The sequence below is a fragment of the Mustela nigripes genome, chromosome 4, assembly GCF_022355385.1.
Source record: "Mustela nigripes isolate SB6536 chromosome 4, MUSNIG.SB6536, whole genome shotgun sequence".
In the NCBI taxonomy this organism is placed as follows: Eukaryota; Metazoa; Chordata; class Mammalia; order Carnivora; family Mustelidae; genus Mustela; species Mustela nigripes.
This window is the reverse complement of record NC_081560.1, coordinates 175,919,321-175,934,357: the sequence shown is the minus strand read 5'-3', so window position 1 is coordinate 175,934,357 and position 15,037 is coordinate 175,919,321. Positions and strand designations below refer to the sequence as shown.

At 46.1% G+C, this 15,037-nt stretch overlaps 1 protein-coding gene across 1 annotated transcript; it reads right to left on the bottom strand.

The window, feature by feature from the left end:
• Window positions 1-2,510: 2,510 nt before the first annotated feature.
• Window positions 2,511-5,444, bottom strand: ADRB1 (adrenoceptor beta 1). The gene has a single exon (XM_059395928.1). The coding sequence runs from the start codon at window positions 5,394-5,396 to the stop codon at window positions 3,849-3,851; it is 1,548 nt and encodes a 515-aa protein (XP_059251911.1). The 5' UTR covers window positions 5,397-5,444; the 3' UTR covers window positions 2,511-3,848.
• Between the last annotated feature and the right edge of the window lie 9,593 nt (window positions 5,445-15,037).

Sequence of the window (15,037 nt, the reverse complement as noted above, 5' to 3'; positions counted from 1 at the left end):
TTTAATTTATGTTTTTCTTTCAAAAGAACTAATGGGTCCAACTTTGTTAAAAAAAAATTCTTTTAAAGCTTTTCACATATGGCAGCAAAACTTAATAATTTTCCTTTAGACCCTTGCTTAGAAGCTCTTGCTAAAAATTTAAATGGTTATATCATCCTGATACTGTGGGTGCAGAATTTCCGTCTGGCAATTTTACACATTGCCAGAGGAAGTTAGCATGTTCAAAATGCAAATTAAGAGAAGCTAGAAAAATGTGCTTCCCAAGGAAAGGCTTCACAATAGCCACTTAGAAGTTATTAGTAATTCCCAAAAAAGAAGTTATTAATAATTCCAGTTCCAAAGAAAGCATAGACTGAAAAAATAAACTCCATTTGCAAAGTTTTATCTAGGCAAGTTCACCAAGGGATTCAGCTATATTCTATACCAATTACATGTTTCTGCGCTGGAGGGAGCATTTATAGATGCTGGGATATCTTGTTACGCACTGGAGAACTTTGCACAATCTCAACATAATTTCCAATGTAGCGAATCAATGAATCTTGATCACACTGAAGGTCACTGTGTTAATTTTAAGGTTTATGCCTTTGGAATTTGTTGCACACAAACCTATGGCGTAAGGTTGATTTTCTGCATATTCTTTGCTGTCCTCTGTCGTTGCTGGAGTGTATCATTTCATCAGATTAAACAGGATTGACAGTTCTCTCCTCCCATTGCCACAGTGGTTGGGATTGACAGCCCAGATTCCTGCATTTCTGTTATAAATCAATGTCTGTCGTCTTCAAAAATAACAAAAAGGAGTTATCACGGAGAGTCGGAAGTCACCCACTGGTCTGTTTCGGAATCCTTATAATGCTCAGAGTACCAGGGGACTCTAGAAAAATATTTTTCTATTTCCTACAAATACGTACCAACTGGTTTCAAGATTATAGTTGGTTCTTGTAATTCACTAAACAGTTTTGACCAAGTAGTTACATTATATATATTTGTTTACTAAAGTTTAAAGGAGTGTCACGATTTTAAGACCTGAGGTTTGATGGGCCTGGGAAATGGGGCTGGGAAGATGTCTTTTTATTTAGACGCAAGGACTTAAACAAAATAACAAGGAAGTCAGGAGAGGGAAGCATTACCCTGGCACTTGAGGGTTTTTCAGATGCCACTGTAGGTGTTGTCTGTTAATTTTTTAGTATAAATTAAAGTGAAGAACAACAAAACCCCTAACAAAATGCATCGTATATACTCATGGGGTAAGTGAGGATAGAAGTGGGCTCTATTTATTTCTTGGGGAACAAGTGAGATTTCATCCTGAGATAGATTTTATATTCTCCAAACTGTTTCTTTGTTCTTTGTATTTTTAAGTAAGTTTTGCCATCTTCCCCCTCCCAACACCTTTTTTTCTTTCCTTTCCTCTCCCTTTTTCCCTTTTTCTCTTTCCTTTCCTCTCCTTCTCTTTTTCCTGGAGAAGGGGGTTAAACTTCATAGCCACTTTTGTTCATACAACCTTCTGCTGGTCTAAAACATCTATATCATTAACCTTTCTCAAAAGACTGTTTCCTGGTCTTTAGAATATTCTATTGCCAAAAAGAAAAAAAAAAAAAAAGAATATTCAGTCTTCACTTTTCTTAGCCGAGATTCATTTCTTCATGCTAAAGTTCAGTAGGGAGTCAAAACTTTATAATCCTCACTTTGGTTTCTTTGCTGTACAATCATGAAATATAATGCTTGGTTAAAAATAAACAGATAAAGATTTAAACTTTACAGGAGAATGCAGAATGAATCCCACGATGGGATTTCACTATCCTTTCTTTAGAAATCAATTTTACGAAAAGTAGCCCATACATTTGAATGTCACAGTTTTGCTGGGGGGGGGGGGTGTGTCAAACTTTTTCGCATCTGCCTTTCCCTGTGACCTGCCCACCCCCAGATTCTGGAAAAATGGTCTAGATAATTATGTAAGAGGAAAAAAAAACGTTGGCTTAAAAAGCTGTTTTCATACATTTTTTGTGTTAAGCATACAAGCACTTTCCATTCTAAACGTTCACTGACTGATCGTCATCTGTAGACTGTGATTTTCTACTGGAAAACAAAAACAAGCTGTGGAAGCCACTTACCTCTTTTCCAGGCAGGCAACTCATTATTCAAGGAGTATTTTCTCCTGCGTTTTCTGTGCAAAGTTGCAATTGATTTACCTGGCTCTATTGCCTTTTTTTTTTTTTTTTTTTAAAGATACACAATCCCACATATTACTTCTTAAGTCAAGTGCAGCAGATGGGATCTTGAAAACATCTATAAGTAGTCTAGAATACCTTGAATCCGGCTGTGAAAATTTAGGGCAAGTCTGCAGCTCTCAGTAGGTGCACGCCTTATTTGGTCTAGAGGCATTTTGCTATGTTACTGAGTCATGAAAAGCTATTAAAAGAGCTCTATGGGAAACCCAGCCTATATTTTGAACAAAACAAACTGTCTCTTCCATTATCACTGACCCCTCACAGACACACGGTACATAACCTTGATTGTGCTTCATTGGTATTTATTGCACATGGACCAATCCCTCACACAGTAGTTAGTCGCACCAAAGTATAAATACTTGGTAAAACACACAGAGAAAATACCATTTACACACAAGTGCTAAACTTTACCAGCAGATTCACGTGGGCACTTGGACATAAAAAAATAATAGAAATCCTTAAGATAATTATATTTGTAATATGGATACAGTTACAGTACCATGATAAAAGAGTATAAAAATGTATTTTTCCAATAAATCATTAGCTCAATAACATACCGGACAACAGAAGTCGAGTTCGAATTTTATTTTTGTTTTTTAAGATCTGCCCCTGCCCCAGTTAAAAAATATTTAATTTCTTTTTGTGCAAGTAATATCTTGTGTGGACTTTACAATTCCTAACACTGTGCAAAAACGGTATTTGGAATCACTCCTTGTTTTGTGTTTTGTTTTTTTTTTTACCCATGTGTGCAGTAATCTGAACTGTTTCCTCTTGGGTTTTTTTTTTTTTTTCTTCTTCTGTCCTGTCTTCAATGGACAGGGTCACATGTCATAGAGGCTCAGCGCCTGGTCCTCTCAACTAATATTGATACATAAATAAGCTGTTTAATATAAACAAGTCTTTCTATCTTGCTGTGCAATGTGCACAGTGTGAGGTAGAAATCCCTCAGCCCGACCACCGAGGCGCGTTGGGGACAGCAGGTTTGCCCTACAAAAAGAAAGCAAGGTGAGGCTTGTTCCAAGAATAGCTTAAAATTTCTTGAAACGTGATTTTTGCATCCAGCCTTTCCCTTTGCTTTAAGGACAGGAAAAATCATTACTCAGGAAGTCAAATGAAATTTCTCTGGAAAGCAAAGGGAACATGTCCTGGCAACTGTCATTCCCCCTTCTCTCTCCCGTGGACCGCTCCTGTTCCCTGCAACGGGATGGAGGCCAAGTTGATAGCCTTTATGCTTCTCCCTTCCACCACCCAGTACTCAAAGCAAGTGTCAAAAACCTGGAGGGGGAAAAAAAAGGACACCCCAAAAAACTGAAGATGCATCACACGCACACACCAAAGGAGGCCAAAGCACACACAGGAAAAAAAGAACCCAACGAATCCGCAAGCCACTCTCCCAGCCCTCCCCAAACTTTCCTTTCTGTGCAACGGTCCGTGGCTTTTGTGTTTGCCTTGGAGGAATCAGACGAGGTTTGCGGGCTTCGAGTTCACCTGCTCTGGGTCTTGAGTAAACACAGATCGCTTCCCGCTACCCCCCCCCCCCACTCGCTCCCCGGGAAGCCATCAGGGGCGCCTGGGCGTTCTTGCTCCCCGGGCGCGCGGGGGGCCGCCAGCGGGCGCCGGGCGCTACACCTTGGATTCCGAGGCGCCCGCGGGGCGGCCCGGCTCGTCCAGGCTCGAGTCGCTGTCCGCCGCCGCCCCGCCGTTGCAGCCGGCCCAGGGCTCCAGCAGGCGCGCGGGCGGCGCGGCCCCGACGTCGTCGTCGTCGTCGTCGTCCGAGGCGGCCCCGGGCGACGGCGGCGGCCGGACCCGCGGCAGGCAGCCCGAGGCGCGCGGCCGGTCTCCGGCGGCCGCGTGGCTCCCGCGGGCGGCGCGGCGCGCGCAGCACAGCAGGCGCTGGAAGGCCTTGCGGAAGTCGGGGCTGCGGCAGTAGATGATGGGGTTGAAGGCCGAGTTGGCGTAGCCCAGCCAGTTGAAGAAGACGAAGAGGCGGTCGGGCACCAGGTCGCGGTGGAAGGCCTTGACCACGTTGGCCAGGAAGAAGGGCAGCCAGCAGAGCGTGAACACGCCCATGATGATGCCCAGCGTCTTGAGCGCCTTCTGCTCGCGCAGGGCCACGAGGCGCGACGGCCGCCGCTTGCTGACGCGCCCGTTGGCCAGCGGGGTGGTGGCGGCGGCGGCGGGGCGCGGGGAGCCCGGCGCGGGCGCGGGCGAGGGCGGCCGCGGCGGGCCGCTGAGGAAGCGGCGCTCGCAGCTGTCGATCTTCTTCACCTGCTTCTGGGCCTCGCGGAACACCCGCAGGTACACGAAGGCCATGATGCACAGGGGCACGTAGAAGGAGACGACGGACGAGGCGATGGCGTAGGCCCGGTTGGTGACGAAATCGCAGCACTTGGGGTCGTTGTAGCAGCGGCGCGCCTCGTCGCCCTCGGCCCGCCACCAGTGCATGAGAATGGGCAGGAAGGACACCAGGGCCGAGATGGCCCACACGGTGCACACGAGGGCCCGCGCCCGCGCGCGGGTCAGCAGGCTCTGGTAGCGGAAGGGCGACGTGATGGCGAGGTAGCGGTCCAGGGCGATGACACACAGGGTCTCGATGCTGGCCGTCACGCACAGCACGTCCACCGAGGTCCAGAGCTCGCAGAAGAAGGAGCCGTACTCCCAGCGGCCCCGCATGACGATGGTGGCCCCGAACGGCACCACCAGCAGCCCCATGACGAGGTCGGCGCTGGCCAGGGACATGATGAAGAGGTTGGTGAGCGTCTGCAGTCGCGGCGTCTTGGCGATGGCCACGATCACCAGCACGTTGCCCGCCACGATGAGCAGCACGATGAGCGCCATCAGCAGGCCTATGCCCGCCGTCCACTGCTGCGACAGCGGCGCGGGGCCCTCGCTGGTCGGGGTCAGCGGAGACGCGGACGGCGACGCGGGCACCAGCAGCCGCGCCGCCGTGGCCGCGCCGTCGGGGAACGGCGCGGCCGACGACAGGTTGCAGGGCTCGGAGGCGCCCAGGGCGAGCGCCCCCGCGCCCATGCCGAGCTGCGGAGGCCGGGGGCGGGGGGTGTGGCGGGGTTGGGCCGTGGTGGGGGAACACCCCAGGGGCCCGGGGCGGCGGGGCGCGCGGAGGGAGGTCGCGGCCAGGTCAGGGCAGCCGCTGCGCGGGGCCGGAGGCATGGGCGCCGGGCGCCTTCCCCGCCCGAGCCGTGCGCTGTCGCCGCCGCCGCCGCCGCCGCTGCTGCTGGAGCCGCTGCCGCTGCTGGAACAGCCGCCGGGACCTCAGCATGGTTCTGAGCGCGCTGAGCCCGCGGCCCCGGCACCCAGCACCCACCCCACCCCGCTCCCACTCCCCCTAGCCAACCCCCGGGACCTCGCGTCAGGCTCCTGCAGCCAATCCGGGCAAAGGCACGCCCCTATCTAGTTCCCCCTACACCCCCTCCCAATCCCAGCTCCCCACACCCCCGCCCCCCTCCCACCGGCAGTTCAGCTGCTTGGGGGAGTCCGGGGCAGATCGCCGCACGAGCGCCGCCCCCGCCTCCGCTGGTTCTTGCAGGCGCGCCCCTTGCAGCGCCCTCGGGTTCCAGGGCCCTGTGTCCCCTACCCCACTACTGCGCCCGGCTGCCACCGCGTTCCCGCAGAGCCCCCGCTCTCTCCCGCAGTCCGCTCCCTCCCGCGCCCCTTTTGCCTCCCGCGCTGGGCTCCCTCCCGGGCCCCCCCACTCCTCAGTCCCCTCTACCTCCTGTGCCAGGTTCCCTGCGGAGCAGAGCGCGCGCTCCCCTTAGCGGGGAGGGGACCTCGGCGTTCTCCCCGCGCCCGGAGCGGCTTGGACAGTCTGTCCGCCGGGGCTGGAGGAGTTTGGCGGCGAGGTTGTTTCTCGAATCTCACAGCCCTGCAGAGTGTGTGTAAAACCCTTCCCCCGTCAAGAGGGGACCCAGCCAGCCTGCGCCCTGCCAGCTCGGGGGATCGGAGGCGGGTGTTAGTGCTTAGAGGAAACTTTCCAGCAGAGCGCCCTGCGCCTTGCCGGAGCAAGAGCCCCTCAGCTGTCACAGAACGCTCTCTGGGCGCTCTCGCAAGGAGCTTCTGTTGTTCCGGTGCAGTAGACGCAGAAAGGAAGCGAAGGTTTGTGCATCTGACAGCTAACGCTGAGGACCAGGTGGAAAATCACACACTCCTCAGCCCCGGCTAATGAATATGTGAGTATGATGCAACAGCGCGTGTGGATAGTCTAAAGAGAGGCTTAAGGAAACACAAATGTTAACGTAGAGCAAATGACACCGCCAAGAACAAAGAACACATTTAATTACGTCCCAGACTTTTCACATTCAGTTACAGCACCTGTATTCTGTGTTTTATTACTCACATGATTTTATATTTTGAGCTGGGTCAATACAAACAAGAAGGTACTGTTAGTTTTGATTGACGTAATGAGCTGACATTTCAGAGTCCTGGGGCTGCTCGGTTGCTTTCTCCTTTTGCCCAAGTTCCCAGATTCGGAAAACTCTAGGGTTAGTTTTGGAGGGATGAGAGGAGAAAATATGTAAATGCTCAAGGGGGTGAATATCCTATAGCATTTGAGTTCCATCAAGGGTTTTTGAGTTGGCGAACGAATCCGTGTGAAATTGGCGAGTTGTTAGCCCGGCTGTGGGCGGATTCTATGTAGGGAACAGCCTCCTTGGCAGCAGCGGGACTGCAAGCCCCCTCTCTAATCGGGCCATGGTGACGTCCTCAGCTCAGCCTTGAAAATGAAAAGCATTTAATGGAATCCTGGAGAAGTAAACAGCTTCTAATTATCCATGTAAGGGTGCACGAAAACGTTATACACCGCTCACATGCCTTTCTCGCATCGGAATAAAAAGAATAGGGTCTGGGGGGAGCATCGACATCTGGACCAAACCCATATTCTTACCTTCGGAGAGAGACTGATTGTCACAGCTACCCAAGTCAAGAGCTAAAAGCAAGGCTTATTCAGTTTATAAAACTAAGCAGTGTTAGCCACCTTCCCTTACTGAAATCCAAACATAAAATTTGCTTCAGGCCCAAACTGGATGATCAATCAGTGTTACAAGGCCGGTGGGAGTGGGTGTGGGTGATTTGTTTATTCACCCCTGCGCCAAGACTTGTCAGCCTAGTTCTGCCAACTTGGAGGAGGCTGAGAAGGGGGAGCAAGGAGAGGAGGGGGGCGGCTGGGAAGAGGGGGAGGAACAGGGACTGCACCCCGAGTTTATGGTAAGCTCCCAAGAGGCTTCATTACCTGTCACTGCAAACTTGTCTCCCCTTCAGGCTTCCTTCTGTTGCCACCCTCAAGAGGCAGACTCAAAATAGCCAAGGGCCTGGAAAGAGTTGAATTTGACACGGCCCAGAAAAGGGGTTCCGAGTGCTGGGCCCTGGAGTGAGGTGTAGGGAATGCGGGGAGGAGGCTTTCTGTCCTTCGCCATCTTTCTGTCAAGAGGTGTTACTGGAAGAGTGTGTGCCAAGCCTGAGTGCCCATCATGGGCCAAGGGATTGCATTTCTGTGAGCGATAAAGCCAGAATGTGGTTGCAGAGGTTCGGTGCAGAGGCCGGGATGCCAATAACATTACCACCAGTATACATGTCTGTGTATCTGTGGACATTATGTATAGATACATGTATTTGTGTACATAGGTATGTGTATAAACGTACCGTGCACGAGGGCATGGGATTAGAATTGTCACAAAACTCTCTTGAAACTCTTTCCCCCTACTCAATCAGAGGTACCTCAAACTCCCCCAAATTTCTGGATAATAAATACCTTAAATCACAAATATTCCAAACCAGAAGTTTATTTTTTTTAATTTTAAATTTTAAATTTTTTATAAACATATAATATATTTTTATCCCCAGGGGTACAGGTCTGTGAATTGCCAGGTTTACATACTTCACAGCACTCACCATAGCACATACCCTCCCCAATGTCTATAACCCCACCCCCCTTCTCCCAAACCCTCTCCCCCAAACAATCCTCAGTTTGTTTTGTGAGATTAAGAGTCACTTATGGTTTGTCTCCCTCCCAATCCCATCTTGTTTCATTTGTTCTTCTCCTACCCCCTTAACCCCCCATGTTGCATCACCACTTCCTCATATCAGGGAGATCATATGATAGCTGTCTTTCTCCTCTTGACTTATTTCGCTAAGCATGATACTCTCTAGTTCCATCCACGTTGTCGCAAATGGCAAGATTTCATTTCTTTTGATGGCTGCATAGTATTCCATTGCGTGTATATACCACATCTTCTTTATCCATTCATTTGTTGATGGACATCTAGGTTCTTTCCATAGTTTGGCTATTGTGGACATTGCTGCTATAAACATTCGGATGCACGTGCCCCTTCGGATCACTACGTTTGTATCTTTAGGGTAAATACCCAGTAGTGCAATTGCTGGGTCATAGGGCAGTTCTATTTTCAACATTTTGAGGAACCTCCATGCTGTTTTCCAGAGTGGTTGCACCAGCTTGCATTCCCACCACCAGTGTAGGAGGGTTCCCCTTTCTCCGCATCCTCGCCAGCATCTGTCATTTCCTGACTTGTTGATTTTAGCCATTCTGACTGGTGTGAGGTGATATCTCATTGTCAAACCAGAAGGTTATTTTATCAGGAGTTCCAACACAGGGCTGCAGGTATAAAGGGGGCGCTGGCATTCTTGGAGCTTTCTTTCACATGTATTTATGGAAAAGTCTGGAACAGCCCATGTTCAACTTGAGTTAGCTTTCTTTTAAAATAAAATGTTTTCAGATCTCCTTTAAATCCTACATGTCATGACACTTTTGGGGGGGACACTTTTGAGATATGCTTTTTGGTCTTTAGATGAGGATATAGATTAAGAAAAGGGTCACCATATCCACTCATACAGATGTTATGTGTTGCGGGTTCAAAATTAGTAAGTCCGCCATTTCCCCAATTCCTTCCTAGAAACTGTCAAAATGAATCAGTTCTTTGGAACCCACAGATTTGATGTACTTTATGAAACAACAGAAAGCTCCAACAACAAATGCTAATAAGCTCCCGGAGAGGGAGGGGCTTCTTCCTCCACAGTTCCCACCCCCACCTCCCTTTTCCATCTCACCACCATACTTCCGTGTTGGCACTTGCCATGGTTTCTCTTTGATCTCCCAGCCTCCAAATCTCCCAGCTCCATTTAACCTGGCACCCCATCGTCAAATTAATATTTCTAAAACGCTGCTTTGAAGTAAGATGCTTTTGTGTTCAGAAACCTTCCCTCCCCAACCTGGCATTCAAGGTCCAGTTCCACATGGCCTTCCCAGCACTGTCTTGTTGTAGAACTGTTCTTGTCACCCTAACTTGCAGTTCTGCGTTCTTTTTCCTTTTTTGGATCGATACTCTTCTTTTTTTTTTTTTTTTTTTTTTTTTGGTCTGTTCTCTTTCCCATTGGGTTCTTTCCACTAAGAATCCCTTCTTCCATTTCTGTTTCAGTGGATTCAGCCTTCAAGATTTGGTTGATAAGTTTTTTATTTTACAATTATCCCTGCCCACTGTTTCTGGAAATGATCTCTCCATCCTCTGCCTACAGTAGTTACTTTGCTAATTGCATTTCACAAGGTAATTAACAATATTTGCCTTTGACACCTCTTATATTGTTACTTAATTTTTAAAAAAGATTTTATTTATTTATTTGACAGAGATCACAAGTAGGCAGAGAGGCAGGCAGAGAGAGAGAGAGAGGGAGAAGCAGGCTCCCCACCGAGCAGAGAGCCCAATGTGTGGCTTGATCCCAGGACCCTGGGATCATGACCTGAGATTAAAGCAGAGGCTTTAACCCACTGAGCCACCCAGGTGCCCCTTGTTACTTAATTTTTATATGTTTTTCTTTTTTGTTGTCGGATTGTAAGCTCTCTGAGACCCAGGATCCTGTACATTTTTGTATCTCTCCTGTTTATTAATATTTACTTAACTTTAGCTTACCTTTATTAATATTTACTTAACATAAAGCTTTGAGTCATATATATTTCCTGTTTAATTTGTTAAAATCTCATTATTTACCAGTATGAGAAACAATTGTTTTTGGGAGTTACAATCTTCCCTCATGCTTAGAATGTATAGTAATATTTCATATTCCTGTAGTCCAGTCCATTTTTTCATGTGAGTACTTCAAAATACTTTGTAAATACAGGGTAGGCTCATGAGATAAATTTATATCATACCTACTCAGTAATGAATAAAGTCGGACATAGGTAATAAGTTTTCCAAACGGATCACACAAGTCCACATCAATAAAAAGCACGACCTAATTTTCATAAATATTTAAGGTGAATTACCTTTTCTCTTAGCCTTCATTTGTGATTCTACATATCCAGGCATTTTGCTCTGGGAGAATAGCTAGCTGATGACTTGAATCTTGTTTCAAGTTCTAGATTGAATTCACATTCTCTAGAGCAGTGATTAATAGTAATTATGGCCACCTATGGTTGCAAGCCGTGAGCCTGGCCAACACATTTCCACTCTTGAGTTGATTTTGCTAGTAAATGAGATAAAAATAATAATGTATAACCTAACCAGACAACTGCTGGAATGTGGGCCAAAGGAATTGGGGGGATTTCCAAGTAAAGCCCCAAGAAGTGTATCAAATCAGTAGTTAGCAAAATTTGCCTTGAGGCTGATCATGAGTGGTAGGGTTTGTTAATCAGAGCTCAAGTGGCTGCTTCAGAAGAAAGACACACAGCTCTTCCCATAAGGCAATGCTACTGCTGAAACTGTCACTCAGGGTAATTAACCAGAGCACAGCCTGCACCCGTGGCTGGCACTTAAGGTCACATACCGGTTTTGCAGCCACAATTTACACAGGGACAAGCAACTCCATCCACTGTGATAAGAATGAGGACAGTGTGTAATCATGGCAAAGCCTGGACTATTTGGAAAATTCAGAAGCTTTCCTCTCTCCCACTTCCTCCCTTTTTGCCATCTCCTCCTCTTCCTGGTGTGTCTCATGACTACATTGAACAATGCTAGAGCCAGTAACAATATTTTTCAAAATCTGGATGTATTGGAAAGCATTCAGACCTGGGAGGCAGAAGATCCAGGTTTGTGTCCTGGCTTTGTCACTTTTCAGTTTGACCTTCCACAACGGCTTCGTCTTTAAAACAGACAGACCTTTCGTCCCCTCGCACGATTGTGCACGGATTAAATGAGTGAATGAACATGAAGGGTTCTTGAAGTTACACCCAGCTCCGTATATTTGCAACAAGTTCAGTCTTGCCCAATCCTCATGACCTTTCAAAGCACGAAAGGGGTCAGAATTTGCTCGTATGAAAAGTCCATTCACTTAAATCAGCTTCTCTTTTATCAGCTGAACTCTTCTCTCACACCCGATATTAATATGACTCAGAGGCTGGATAACAGTCGACTATTTTTAAATGCTTTTTACCTTTGGCATATCATCTTTTAAAAAAAAGTTTCCCCCTTTTTTTGTGTCCTTCCTTAGTATGAGCACTATTCTTTTTTATTTTTAAGTATTTGTTTATTTGAGTCTCTGAAATAAATTCCTTTAAAGTATTTCAGCTGTGAAATATTAGCTGTAAAGGATTTTTTCCCCCTCAGGTCAACTACTTAGGACCATGACTAGTAACCTGGGGCGGGGGGGGGGGGAAGGAAGGCAATGTAATATAAAACTAGAGCTAAGTCTCAAAAATTTTGTTCTTATTCAGCTATATAATGAATAAAAATGGATCTCTGGCCAGCTGATAGCTTACATTTAGGTGCTGTGGCGGTAGGAATCTCATGGCTACACATGAATAGCATTTATTTAGCCAGGAGTCATCCTTCAGTGGACCCAAGTCCAGCGCTTGTGGTGACAGCAAGCAGTGCTAATGATGGAAAAGTCTAGGCTTTATTCTAGCAGAGTTTTACCATCTTCCAGATAAAACAATTATGTCGTCACCAGCTGAGGAGTTTGTAACAACAAGAATCCCTGTATGTCCTTGTTTTACGTTTCTGAAGGGTAGGAATGATGCCTTTTAAACACTTTAGCTGCTGGGATACCTGGGTGGCTCAGTGGGTTAAGCCCCTGCCTTAGGCTCAGATCATGATCCCAAGGTCCTGGGATTGAGGCCCACATCGGCTCTCTGCTCAGCAGGGAGCCTGCCTCCTCCTCTCTCTCTGCCTGCCTCTCTGCCTACTTGTGATCTCTGTCAAATAAACATTTTAGCTCCCATTTATGCCGGCCATGTAGCTGATACTTCATAAATCCCCGTGGAATAGAGAAAGCACTGCAAAAGCTTATGTGCAGTAGATTGTCCCAGATAGAAGAAGACACTGTGTTTTCTGTTCATCCGTGGAACATAGCATCTGCGTCATCCAACGGAGCGGAACTGACAAAGGGAACCGGTGGAAGAAGCTAGTTGTCGGTTCTGCCTCCGTCCAGGTGATTGACCAAATCATTTACATTTCTTTTTCACTCGTTACTTTGAGACCCCAAACGAGGATCTTCTTTCACATGTTCTTCTACTTCTTGTGGAAGCTAGTGTATAGCTTTGTTGTATACTGTATCGTTTATATACACTATTGTATAGTGTATAGTTTGTATAGTTCTTCTAGTTAACTTACTCATTACTTATGTACTATATAAAAGCCCACCCAGACCCACTCAACATAGAGAGGCATGGCAGGTCTCTTGCCTTGCAAGGGCTGAGGCTGAAGACGCCAGTAAGACAGTATTGCTGCTACTTGGGTTTTGACAACCAGTATGGCCAGTCTTCTTGCTTTGAAAATAAATATCAACCCTTGGACGTGACATTTATTTTCCACAGTGTGTCAGCTTTGCAGCTCCTTGAATAAAACCTGTTAAAGACCTTTATCTCATAACAGATTTCTGTCTCCATCACATTATCCCCTAATTAAATGCCGAGGGGGCAATGACCTTCTTAACAGGCCTCTTTGAAATAGAAGTTACTTTTTACACTGGTGGAGAAATGATGGGATTTTTTTCCCTCCCCATTTTAATATGGAGAAACTGAAGCATAAAGAGAGAGACGTGCTTAAGTTTTTGAGAAAAGGAAAAGGGAGTTCTTGACTTTCCTGCCTCCTGAGCTAATCTTCAATTACCAGAACCTGCATCCTTAACAGATTTTGGCTCACCTCTGATGACTTGTCAGCGTAATTCAATTGCATGATATATTTGGAGTCTGGAGCGGGTCATGGAGTAATTTTTTGAATACAAAGCCCTGAACAAGGGAAGAGATTCTATCATGCAATGTTTATTTGTGTTGTCCAATCAGCTTAAGCATAAGAGATTTACAAGAATAATCATATTTAGCCACACAAATGAAATTCTCATTGTTGGTACATTTCAGTTCGAATTTCCAAAAGTGCCACATGAATGCTAACTCTGAAGACAAAAAGAACACCAAAGAAAAGCCAAACAATTAAACAATTTGGTTTTTTTGTTTTGTTTGCTTTTTAATCTCTAACTGGAAAAAGATTTCACAGAAGACTCTTACTGAGAATGAAAGGCTCAAAAGTTGTGACAGCCTTGGGGATTTTATTTAAGAGTCTAAGTAAAGCTGCTTGGGAGTTTGGAACAGAAAAATGAAAAACCGATCTCTACTTGCTTTGCCATTCTACGTCCTAATACCTTTTCCAAACCAGGTAGTCATAGGCACACTGAGCTGCGAGGCTCTCTGAAATGCCGGGGTGAGGCACTAATATGGTTGGTATTGGCATAGTTCTGAAAATATTTTTTTCTTACTCTGAAAATGTCTGACTCCGACTTGTCAACATTTTCATCCTACTGCCTACCTTTCCTCTCTCCTGCCAGTTACTCTGCAGCATGCATGTTTCACCCCCCCCCATGACTAGTTAATAGAGACTATATGCCTTTTCATAGCTCTCTCTTGTGGATAACAATACGGTCTCAGCTTATAAAAATCCCACACATATATATTCATGTGTATGGTTTTCATAAGTCCTCATCTGGGAGGTGCCTCAGAATACAAACAATTTCTTAAGCAAGTTAAAAGCCCATGATTAGCCTTGCAAAAAATAATAATCAGTATTTTATAGAATAGCCAGTCTTGACGGCAGATTTTGAAAATATTTCTGGCATCTGCAGTTTTGTTTTAGATGCTTTTTTATTACATCATTTCAAAATATGGCATTTAAGCAAGATTACACTCATTTTCATGATTAGTTTTGACATTTACCTCTCTATCTATACCATAATGATTAAGAATGCAGGCTCTGGAGTTAGACCACCTCGGTTAAAATCCAGGTTCTAGCACTCAGTAGCTGGGTGACTCAGAACAAGTTGTTTGAACACCTCAGGTCCCTGTTTCGTCATCTGTTAAATGGGATTAATAATATCCCACCTACTTGGGCACTGAGGTGTCAGTAAGATAGGGCATAGATGCATTTGTTATAGCGCTTTGCTTATCGTACATGCTTAATAACTTCGACGTCTTCTTTTCTCCCCCTGGCACCACCAGCATCACTACAGATCATGGTGTAAAGCAGAAAAATCTTCATTCTGTGCAAAACCAAGGGTGGCAAAGAAGGCAGCTTCCAATCAGTGGAAATTGAATAACTGAGTAAATGTGTTCTTTTTTAAAAGCGAGAGGATGTAGTAAAAAATCTAATTTGGTCAGTACTCTTTTGGTTTCAAAGACAAGTTTATTCCTTTGTGGTCATTTAATCTGATTATCGTTCCGCTTGGGGAATTAGAATTTCCTAAACTAATTTTGCATCATGGAAAGGTCATTCCAGAGAGTTCCATCCTATGGTATAACCATATTCCAAGTGTAGAAACAACAATGACAAAAGAAAGCCTCACTGGGCTCTTGATAGAGGAGT